Source organism: Podarcis pityusensis (genome assembly GCF_964106645.2).
Source record: "Podarcis pityusensis genome assembly, chromosome: 3".
In the NCBI taxonomy this organism is placed as follows: Eukaryota; Metazoa; Chordata; class Lepidosauria; order Squamata; family Lacertidae; genus Podarcis; species Podarcis pityusensis.
The window spans coordinates 33117889-33130268 of NC_138026.1; the positions used below are offsets into that span (position 1 = coordinate 33117889).

Genomic DNA, 12380 nt, shown 5'->3' on the forward strand with positions numbered 1-12380 from the left:
GGACCTGATTATTTCTTTCACCTTTATCTTTGTATGTAATTTATATATTTTGAGAGCGAATGTGGCACCAAACTGACTGGGCTATAGGTGTATATTATGCTTCCTGCCTTACTAATAGTACAGCAAATTATTTTCTCCCCCCCCCCCCCATGTTTTAAATCATCTTAATTCAGAAAGGCAAACCCTTTCTACATTCCTACATGGTTAATTTATTGTGGTTATTTTTTGGAACATAATTTTGCGTTTGTGCATAATTAAAATATTAGTTACTTTTTGCAGTATGTCCTCATTTCAGTCAAATGCCATTTGACTCATGCATAGACGTGTTGAATGCAAAAGATGGTAATTTTAAATCACTGTTTCTAGTGCAGGGTTCTTGAAGGACTGCTTTGGAGTGACCATCTAACTTTGTGTTGCAGCAGTAAACTGCGCGCGCACAAACACACACAATATCACCCCATGAATACAATAAAAAAATGTCAGGAACCTTTAGCAAATTATCCTGATTGGGAAGGCTCACTCTTGCTAAGAAGGGTATTCCATATAGAGGCACACTGTTTTCATTAGTTTTCTAGGCTCCCACCTAAAAAAAAGTGACCTACCTTTAGAAGTATGTAACCTACACTCTGTAGGGGACACAGGTGGTGCTGTGGTCTAAACCACCGAGCCTTGGGCTTGCTGATCAAAAGGTCGGCGGTTTGAATCCCCGCGATGGGGTGAGCTCCCGTTGCTCTGTCCCAGCTCCTGCCAACCTAGCAGTTTGAAAACACACCAAAAACTTCAAGTAGATTAATAGGAACCGCTCTGGCGGGAAGATAAAGAGTGTTTCCATGCACTGCTCTGGTGTCAGTGTTCTGTTGCGCCAGAAGCGGATTAGTCATGCTGGCCACATGACCCAGAAAAACTGCGGAGCGGACAAACACCGGCTCCCTCGGCCTGTAAAGTGAGATGAGCGCCACAACCCCAGAGTCGTTCGCGACTGCACTTAACTGTCAGGGGTCCCTTTACCTTTAACCTACACTCTAATGGGAAAACTTGAACATTTATTAATGGAGGTGCTCAGAATGTCTCATAACAGTTTCCTTTCTCTTTAAGGTTGAAAGGGTTATGCCTTGGCCTAGTAAGGATCACTTTTCTGGGCTGTTGGATCTGGAACAGTACAGTGGTACCTCGGGTTAAGTACTTAATTCGTTCCAGAGGTGTGTACTTAACCTGAAACTGTATTTAACCTGAAGCACCACTTTAGCTAATAGGACCTCCTGCTGCTGCCGTTCTGCTGGAGCACGATTTCTGTTCTCATCCTGAAGCAAAGTTCTTAACCTGAAGCACTATTTCTGGGTTAGCGGAGTCTGTAACCAAAAGCGTATATAACCCGAGGTACCACTGTAGTAGCTTGTACTATTCCTGGCGAATAACTTTCCCTGTTCCCACTTCTGCATTCCTCTGTAGCTAGCCAGTTAGCTACGGGCTCCCTCGATAAGCAGCAGGCCATGTTGCTACCAAGCTGATGTACTAGACTGCCAGTCGGATCCTGTTTTGAAACTTTATTAGGAGAATGGGTTGTAATACAACTTCCTTCAAAAATCACAACATACAATTTTTGCTCCTAATCTGTTGACGAGAATATTGGCATGTTTCTTGGGAGTCCACACTGGTTAAAGCAGAAACAGCTCTTGGATACTGTATGTAACTTCCATGACAATGGCACTTCGGTAAAGTTTGGTGGTTGCCTCCCAGCCAGAGGTTGGTGGGCTGCAATTCTTGTATGCATGCTGACTATCTGTTCTTCAGGAAGAGCTCAAATGCACTTGATGTGCTTAACGCACTTTTCATCCTCAGAATTCTAAGGCGAAACAAAAAACCCTCATTTCAAAGGAGCAGCCCAAAAGTACGAAGAATCTGTTGCTTGTCTATGGTATTCATGCATTAGAGGGAGAGGCAGCATGATTCTCATTTCCCACCTTTTGACTCCAGTGCAGAACTCTCTGCTGCATTCCAAAAGCAAGGAAGGAGTGGACTCTGATTAATAAAATACACACGAGACTTGACCAGCAAGACTCTAGGAGGCAGTGCGAATAATAATAATACTGTCCACCCCTTGGCCCAGGTCGTATTACTCACAAAAGAACTTTTACACAGTGTTCGTAAGAACCAATCAGATTTCCTCTGAGCATTTCAAAAAACCCCACATGGGGACAAAGCTGAAGTTAAAACTACAAAGAAACTATTTCCTACTTGAGCATGCATACATAGTTCAGAGTAAATAAAATAGGAATCAAGGAGGAATGCTTTTAGCAAACTCCAGAGGTCATAAACAGCAGTAAACAGGAGAGGAAGGACAGGTAGTATTTACCATCCCCTTGTGAACTCTCTTCCTGGCCCTTAAGATTAACAAAATCAAGGAAAGGTACATCAAAGAAGCTACCTACTATCTATGACCCAGGATGCCTGGTGAAGCAACCGGCAACTGGTCTGTGTTTAGAAAGCTTATAAGTGCCTGTCAGGCGCAGAGAAAGCAAATGGCAGAGGTGCAGAGGCTTGTGGGATTTGATCAGAAATTATTGTCAATGAATCAAACCCAGTCAACGCAATGCTTTCATTGCTGACACAATGGCTTCCTCCATATTTCATAATTCCTCATAGTAATCCCACCTGATCACTACACGCTCTTAGCAAACTTGCAACGTACTATATTGTATGAAGAGCAAAGATCTGGTTTAGTAATCAGTTCTATGATAATGAACAAATCTGTTTTAAATCCTGCAATATATTCTAAACTTGGTATGACAGCCTTTTCACATGGTGACCGAGGAGCAGCCCCAGTGGTGGATATCTTCAGCAAAGAAGCCTATGCAAGCCTCTCCAAAGATGCTGAGGCTCTACCAAACGTGCAGATCATCACATGAAGTCTCCTTCATGTGTACTGATGCACATACGGGGTGTGAATCTGTACATAAGATAAGGTTGTACAGTGTTACTCGTCAAGTTGTCGGAGTAAAAGATTTCTCAAAGCAAACCAGTTCAGGAAGTTTTGCAAACATTGGTCTGTTTCTTTCAGTTATTAGCCCAAAAATTAATGACAAGACATTATTAGAAATTTGGGCGGGGGGCGGGAGTGATCTTGTAGCTTCTGTAGGATGAATTGCACGGTTGATATGCAGCGAGGGCACATTCATCTCTCAAATGTTTTGATGAGCGCAATATGCAGGATGGTCACCCAGTTCACTTAGTTGCTGCTAGCTTGCTTTCTGTTCTTTTCACACCAGCCAAAACCGAGTACGTTGGGCATCTTTTTTTTATACCTTCTCTTACACAAGTACCCTTCTCAGGAAACGTTCAATGTTACTCAAAGTAATCAAAATAAAAACAGCCAAGAACCATACCAAGGTTGCAGGTTCAATCCCTGTATGTTTGTCATTATTTTGAAACTACAAGAGGTTAGCTAAATTTACCTGGATTTCTTCTTGTTCTGCTATAGTTGCTTTATCAGAAAGAATCCTACCAATGCCAGTCAACTCGTGCACCCCCTTCCAATTTAATTCCTTTTTGTTACTCATGGAGTTTCCCACACTGAGTAATGCTTAGTATTGTTTTCTGCCATCTTGCAGGAGCAGCTTCATGTTTAAGAGGTAGGTTGATAAATAAAAGGAACATTTTGAAAGCAGATTCATCTTAATGAAATTTGTCCTAACCAGGAGATAGAGATGAGACCAACAGTTCCACAGTTAATTTATTTTGTGGTTTCACTTAATTGTGGTTATGATGTATGTGGGAGCCAGGATCCAAATTTTAATGCGCAGTTATTTAATCAGTTGATCTTTTTAAAGATTCAAATATTTAGTGGTAATATCTACAATATCCTTTTGCAGATTTATGCTAAGCCACTCGGGTACAGTGTACAGTAATTTACTTTGTACCCTGAAACTATACTGCAGACTTTTATCTGTGGCCTTGCCTTTGGGTCCTTTTCATTGTGTCATGTGTTTTTAATGTAAGGTTTTGTGTTTTATGTGTTCTAAATAATATTTGTTTAAAATATATATTTTTTAAAATTGCTTTGGTCCTGCTGAAGTTTGTAATAAATCTTCAGGGGGTTCTCCCCCCCCCCCCCCGGTGATTTGCCTTTTCTTTTTTTAAGGAGGAGGAGGGAAAAGAATTGAGAACAACTGCAGTGCAGTTAATGGGAGTAAAGTTTCTGTCAAACTTTTGGCTCCAGCTCAAGAGACTGCAGGGACTGCAGTGCCCCCCCCCTTTAAAAAAAAAAACCTACAGCCTCTCCACTTTAGGATATGCGTCAGGATGATGGAGAGAAAAAAGGTTAGCCACTTTCTCAGCAAGAGGGACACGTTTAGCTGAGCTGCGAAAGGAAAGCACCAAGAAGCATGTCCTTAATGGGAAGCAGGGATGGCGCCCCATGACGCTCCCACTGCAAGGCGCGAAAGAGGGCGGGAAGGAAGGAAGGAGGAGGGTTGCTGATCCAACACAAGGTCCCTTTGCCTAGTACGAAGACAAATGGCCCTTCTTCTAAGGCATTCATTTGGAGCCACCTCTCTCACCAAGGCTGGAATTATCTTTAAAGGGCTTCATTTAAACAAATACGAATGACACACCACTGGGCTTCCCTCACCCCTAGGGCGCAGCTTAAGCCACAGTCTCCATTTCCAGTGCGGAGACCAGCAGGCAAGGATAGAACGCGATGGGTTGTGGGAGGCGGCAGCGCCTCTGAACATGTGCAGAGAGCTTCCCGCCCCCTTTGCGGGCAGGGGCGGGGTGGGCCCCTCTTCTTCTAAGGGAGGGAGCGGCTCGTCTCCTTCTTTGGCGGCGCGTAGGGTGTCAGCTCTGCTGCAGTCGCTGCCTGCCTGCGGGGACGCTCTCCAGGCAAGCGGCGGGCGGGGAAGCAGCAGCACCGGGCGACGTCTTGGCTCTCGCGGCCCGCCATGGCCCAGGCCAAGATCAGCAGCTCCAGGAGCAGCTCCAGCGTCGCCGAAGCCGGCGGCCAGCAGCAAGCGGGTGGGGGGCAGCTGCGGGGCCGCTTCTTCCGCTCCACCTCCATGGCGGACCGATCCAGCCGCCTGCTCGAGTGCCTGGACCAGCTGGAGAGGAGGTAACACCCGCCGGGCTCGGCTAGGGAAGGGGGCGGACAGTGGTCTGGCTTGGCTTTATATATATATATATATATATATATATATGGATATATATATGGAGAGAGAGATGGAGTTTAGCAGCTTTGCAAAAAGTAGGGAGGCAGAGAGAGAGAGAGCTGCTCTCCTGCAATGGGCATTAAAAAGCAGAGTCAAATCATAATATGACTTATTCTTCTCTCCGTTGGGGTTCTTCCTTTTGAAGGGTTTCCTTATGGGGCTGGCTTTTGTTACTTGCCAGGCTCCCTGTTAAGCCCCGTGCGAGGGAGGTTGACTAATCTTATCTTTCTAATAATCCCCTGATTAGAATCGCTCTGCAAACTTGCAAACTGCTGCTTTGTCCCTCCGGGTGTCTCAGCCCCCGCAGCCAGTTTTCCTTTTGTTGTTCAGGTATGGTTTCAGCGGTGTCAGCCATGGGAAAGCAGCGATTATTGCTTCGCAAGCCAAAGTGATGTCTGAAATCCTGGCACTTTCCACATATTAACTGGAATGAGGGGGACGCAGGATCGTGTGTGCCATCCTTACTGCTAGCCATTATGTCTTTAGATCCTATGCACATAGGATTATTTTTTTAAAATGGATTTTTTTCTCTGCCGTTGGAAAAGGAATGTTCACGTTGGGGTCGGGGGAAAGAGAAGAATATTTGTTCTCCTTGAGTTGAATTTATGAAAGTTGAGGTGAGATGGATCACCCAGTCCTGCTCTCCCACTTTCAGCCTAATATGTGAAGGGTGCTTCTGTCACCAAACCTCTTGTGTGCATTTTAATATCTGTGTATTGTGTCAAGAGACATGTTAAGTTTAATGCAGGCATCAGCACCTGACACCCTGGGGCAGCTGTCAGGGCTCACCCAGCATGTCACTGCAAGCCACCATTTATATTTTCCAGAGTGACATGAGTTTGGCACTCTGGGGCACCGTGAAGAATTAAAATGCCATCTCTCAGTCCCCCCCCCCCCCCACAACTGCTGCCACTACTGGATATGCCTGAGGGGACCCATCTGTGTAAGACAGGGTCCAGCAGAAGGCACTTTGACCTTTGTCATTACTATTTGGGGAGAGGTACTGTAGTTGCTAATACACACATACAAGGTATTTTCCTACTTTAAAAACAAGGCCTTGTTCCTTAAATGGAAGCCAGCATTTCAAAATCAGTGCTCTTGACGGGGTGATACAGTGGTACCTCAGGTTAAGTACTTAATTTGTTCCAGAGGTCCGTTCTTAACCTGAAACTGTTCTTAACCTGAAGCACCACTTTAGCTAATGGGGCTCCCGCTGCCACCGCACTGCCGGAACACGATTTCTGTTCTCATCCTGAAGCAAAGTTCTTAACCTGAGGTACTATTTCTAGGTTAGTGGAGTCTGTAACCTGAAGCATATGTAACCTGAAGTGTATGTAACCCAAGGTACCACTGTACACCTATTACCCCCATCCTGGCCAGTGGTCAGGATGTAAAATAACAGAGGTTGATTGGAAGTGATTTGCTGGAAGCTTTCGCATGGAATTGTTAGCTGAGTTGCCATTTGAATCTAAGGACTCATTGACATCTGATGAGGTGGTCTGGTGGTGCATGCAGGAGAGTTGGTTAGGTCAGATAGGAGGCTGCGGAAAATAGGGGTCTTCTGCTGCCATATATCAAAGGGGATGGAGGTGATAACATAATACTGCAACTTACTGCAAGGTGCTCGCTGTCTGTGGGGCTGTTAACAGAAATTAATACGGTTAATAATAGAACATTAAGTGAAACTGCTGTATAGAAACACATTTCCCCTGGTTCATTTCAGGCTTCAGTTTTAAAGTTTAAATAGCTTGGGATCAGGGTACCTTGAACACCACAAATACATCCTTGTTTATTAATATCTTCCCTTGAGTCCTCATCACTGAGACCCCTTTGTATGCAGAAGTGAGGTGGACTGTGATGGAGCCTTTTCATTTGTGTCACCCCAACTCTGGAATGCTCCCTCTCTATCTAATGTCATTTCAGCAACAGATTAAAAAAATGCTATTTTTATTCCTATTTATTTATGATTATTACTTTGTCAAAATAAAATAAACAAATAAAATAAATAAAAGTTGCTTAGGCTGTTTTCTTCAGTGTTTTCTCAACTGTTTTAGTTCAGTGTGACCTTTGTTATTCTATGTTGTTCCTTTTTTATTGAGTTTTACAGATATTATTGATGGCTGATTTGAATATTTAAATGTTTGTTTTAAATATTTGTTCGCTGCTCCTGGTGGTTTTTATCTGAATAGTGCCATATGATTGGATATATGTACATGCAGGTTTATTTTGAAATGGCTTTCCCCCCCTCATGCAAGCAATTATTTTATGCTTCAGTAACTGAGTGCGTGTGTAGCTCCAAGAGCTACAACCTCGTGCAGGATGTTGGGGCATTTTAACTTCATAGCCGGTTGCAGCTGCCTCACACTTTCCCTCAGTATCTGTGTAAGAATGAGGAAGAAATTTGCTGCTGCAAGATGGTCCAGCTTTATGAGTGACGTACACAGGTGCCATGGTGGGAGAGGCCTATATATAGTTCCAAACTAGGAGGGACCTGGGAGCCCCAGCTGTCATTCCACAAACCATATGGAGTCTCAGCACCTTTTTTCTGTTGGCAATGCCTGGGCCCTAAGGATTCTAGGCCCCACTCGACTCAATGGGATTTGCTCAATGCTTAGGGTTTTACTTTTAATTTGTCAGGAATATGTGATTCAAAATGGGAACCTTCCATTCCAGCTCCACTTCCTTAAGGGAGGGAAATCTTTATATCAGAAACATTATCAATCCTTTTCCATTCCCCAGAGCTTAAGCCACACAGTTGAGTTGCCTGACTGCTAACATCCAGGTGTGTGCATAGGTGGTGAGAAATAGGCTCTTACCATTTGAAGAATTCAAAGGACACCTTTTAAAAATAGACTCTACAAAATAAAACCTGGGAACAAACGAGGGCACACAATTAAGCCTCCCCCCTCCCCACCCCAGCTGTCCTATTTCGGGCCTTAAAAAGAGTGTGACCTGAAGGAACTTAGCCGAGGAAGCTTTTTCTGTGATAAAGTGAAGGGTTCACATACTTAATTTTTGCATCGTTAGCTTGCTGCTAAAGGCACTGGTAGCAAACAAACAAACCCTGCCAGAGCTGTAACCTGTTGAATAAGAAACAATGCTACAGTACTAGTTTGCTGCTTAGTAGAAATGGAAAACTATATTACAGTACATTAGAGCATTAAAGCTATCTCCTTCCAATCCTGCTGAAGCTGAAATAGCTTGCTGCTCCTGCTGTTGCATTTCATAACATATATTTCCATCTCCAAAAAAGGAAGCTAGAGAGCTTAGAAAAATAAGAGAGGATATCCTAGAACTGGACTGGGCCGAGGTGAACAGTTTGGCTGTGGAAGTTCAGCTAGTTGATGGAGGCCTAGCGTTCAACGAGGTGGCTGCACGCTTGATAAAACACTCTTCCTGACAGAACAAACCCTTCACACAGAGCTAGAGATCTGAGAGAAGGAGTTCTAGCCTAATTTTCTCTCCACCATGCTAATTTCCGTGAGCAGAAAGCAGCTCACTAGGTGTCCTTGAACCAGTGAGTGTCTCTCACTCACAGGTTTTAACCTACCTCACTGGGTAGTTGTGAGCATAAAATGGGTTGGAGAGGAATATTGAGCTCTTTGGAGGAAAGGTGGGATATAAATGTACAGTGGTACCTCAGGTTAAGTACTTAATTCGTTCCGGAGGTCCGTACTTAACCTGAAACTGTTCTTAACCTGAAGCACCACTTTAGCTGATGGGGCCTCCTGCTGCCGCCGCGCCACTGGAGCCCGATTTCTGTTCTCATCCTGACACAAAGTTCTTAACCTGAAGCACTATTTCTGGGTTAGCGGAGTCTGTAACCTGAAGCGTATGTAACCCGAGGTACCACTGTAATATTATTAATGAATGAATAATTGTTTTGTACGAAAAAGCACCCCATCATTTGAGCCCCCATCAGCAGTTTGAAGAGGCACTAGGCAAACACAGAACTAAGCTCAAGGCTTTTCTGTTACCTTAGCTTCATGAATATTTTTGTTAACAGTTTGGAAAAGACAGGTGTAAAACAATACGGACTTCTCTGTTTTCGAACATAAAACTCCACTGGGATAACACCACCATACCACTGTCGGTGTAGAATGAATGTAGGCGATCGACAAGATAGTGAAATTAATTTTAACTCCAGCATAACAAGTTACTTCTGTGGAAGCGGAAGACCACACTTTTAGGAATTCTAGTCCTGCTGGTAAGGTTGGCTTTGAATATTTTAATGGGATTTCTAATGAGATATGTGAATGAATGTAACAGTGGGCATGACAGTTAAAAACACACACACATGCACACAGCATTGATTTGACCCATAAAAGCCTCTTCATACATTGTAGTAGAAGAAGAGACCCATTAAATCTTTCAGGAGCAGGGAACACAGTTCTCATAACACTGAGCGTTTTTTTAGTGCAAATGTCTTTCTGTAGACATTCATGACTAAATACACCACTTCTCCTGAAGCTGAAACAGAGGATCAAACAGACATGACTCAGCAGATCCATGAGCAGCAGTCTCAAAAGTTTTATAAAAGAGCCATGCCATGTTTAAACCCCTTCCCCGCATCACTTTTCTGAGGGAGATTACCCCAATTGGCCCTCGTTCCATAATAAAGCAAACCCCAAACCAATTTCAAGAAAATGTTTTTAAACCTTCCTGCAGGAACACAATTGCAGTTGTGTGTGTGTGTGTGTGTGTGTGTGTGTGTGTGTGTAGTTGAATTCCATTCAAAAAGGCCAAAGCAGCAATTTCCACAAGTGGATGAATCTCTTCACCGTGCCATTTTCTCAGTAGCAACGGCCTTCTTCCGCCCTTATTTGCATGCTAGGGAAAAAATATGGGCAGCGCAAGTAGTTTAGTTATCTACTCTAAATGTAAAATGAATTGGTACCGCCATGAATGAGCAATTATTTTTAGTTATTTGCTAGAGAACGTCAGTATGGGTAACATTTGATTGTTTACAAACTCTCTTCCTATTTGGTTTTTCCTCTTCCCAGGGTTGAAGCTTTGCGCGATACAGCATCTTCAATGGAGCAGGAAAAGGAATCACTTCTAGAAATGATCCATGGCATACAAAACAGCCAGGATATGAGGAACATTAGTGAAGGTAAGAGTCCAGCAGTTCTTGAATCACTCACTCACTTTGGGCAAATGAAAAAAAAAAGATATACAGTATAGGGTAGTAGCCAATTGGTGGAAGGAGGCTGTTTTTGGCAATTTCTCTTACTCCCTGTAGCTCCCAAAATTCACTCCAAAGTGCCATGGGCGTGTGGATATCCCAGTCCTATTGGGGTAAGGAATAGAAGGTTGCAGGGAGACAGGAGAAATCACCCAAAATTATTCCCTTCCTTGTTATTGTTGATGGGTGCCTTCCATCTGTGGAGCAACACCAAATGTGTACCATTCATAAAACTCATAATTTCACATTCTTGGAAAACACACCATACAATGTTTGAGCCCCTTTGCCTGGTAGTGAAACATTTGTTATTTTGCATGGATAGCTGCAATATTGGCCAAGTCAAAACCCTCTCCTAAGAGAGAAAATCTCTTGGCAAGCCCACTAGAACTATGATTGCACTCCCAGCTTCTATGTTGTGCGGTAGAAGAGGCAATTATACAAATAATACTACTAGTTTAGCTTGACTTTTCCAACTTAGTACGGCACGTTGGTTTGATGTAAAGCTTTAAAACCAAAACGTTTTCACTTTCAAAATGCAGGTGAAAGAGAAGAACTCAGTCTGACTGCTAAACGTTTGATGGGCAGAACCCTCACGGTGGAGGTTTCAGTAGAAACCATCCGAAATCCCCAGCAGCAAGAGTCCCTATTACATGCCACACGAATGATCGATGAAATAGTTGGCAAACTATTGGATGATTTGGAAGACTCCAAGAGCCGCTTAATGTCGCTTTATGGTGCTTGTACATCTGAGGTGCCTGCTGGACCTGTTAACCAAAAATTCCAGTCTGTTGTAATTGGATGTGCGATAGAAGATCAGAAGAAAATCAAAAGACGGCTAGAGACTCTTCTCAGAAACATAGAAAACTCTGAAAAATCCATCATGCTATTGGAGCACCAGAAATCCACCGCAAGGCACCTCTGCAACAACGGGAAAGATTAAAAGCGAAATCAAATAAATCAAAGAATTGCTGCTTCCCTGGAATTTGAAGAAGGAAAAAGCAACACCAGAGGACCTTGCATGTCTATGTAGCCCTTAAACCAACTCTTGGGCGTTCAGAGCACAGAGGCATAGCTAAAAGGGAAGAAGCTTGGCAAAATTCCCTTACTTTACCCTCAGTGAGAAGACTACCAATTAAAAAAATGGACTCATATGAAGCGCTTCCTCACTCTGCGGCAGATACAGGATTAAGCAGCTATAGGACTGTAGAAGCACATGAACATCCAGCAGTTTTCAATCCATTGCTTTTCTTCCCCCAGTTATCCAGCCTATTTTACTCTGTGTGGGGAATAGTAGCGTCCTGGATATATTAAAATAGGTAGCTATAGCCATATTTGATATCAGTATTAAAATGTAGGCATCTGATGATGTGCCAATGATTTAACTTTTCATAAGCTGTATTTGGTTTGCTCCCGTACAGTTAACTGTTTTAGTATTTTGATACTTCTGTTATAAAAAAAATCCGCTGCTGAATTCCAGAAGCTCCTCAATCCCTGTTTTGCTTTGTTCTCTAGAAAGCTTCAGTGTCTACCATCATGTGCAAAAATGTCACATCGCACACTTCCTTTCCTCTCTTTCTCTCTCTCTCACACACACACACTCACACACAAAAGGCAGGTAAATGAGCATTGCATAGGGAGAGGATTCTGGGGTAAGCGGATTGCTGCAGTAGATGCAAAGAAAATGATGTGCACTTTTTTCTTGCTGAAAATTAATAAAAGTAGATTGCACTCTACATTGTAAACACTTCCATAGCCTTTTTTTTTTTTTTTTTGTAAAGGTTATATTTATTTATTTTTATCTATAGAGAGCTACAAATTGCTGGACCAAGGCAAATTGTGAGAAACTTTATATTCTAGTCGCACTCCCTCTATTATTCCACCTGTTCAGAAATCTTAACGTGTAAGTATCAATTTGGTCGTAAGTTGCTACAACTCTGTTATGACTGTGGAAATTGCTCCCCAGTTTTCTGCAACGCTCTGGGTAGTGAGGAAGG

The 12380-nt window shown here is 43.1% G+C and overlaps 1 protein-coding gene across 1 annotated transcript; it reads left to right on the plus strand.

Annotated features, from left to right (window-relative positions):
• Positions 1-4751: 4751 nt before the first annotated feature.
• Positions 4752-12130, plus strand: BAG2 (BAG cochaperone 2). Its single transcript, XM_080998065.1, has 3 exons — positions 4752-5104; positions 10205-10314; positions 10926-12130. Exons 1-3 carry the CDS (start codon positions 4938-4940, stop codon positions 11324-11326), a joined length of 678 nt encoding a protein of 225 aa, XP_080854191.1. The 5' UTR covers positions 4752-4937; the 3' UTR covers positions 11327-12130.
• The last annotated feature ends 250 nt before the right edge of the window (positions 12131-12380 follow it).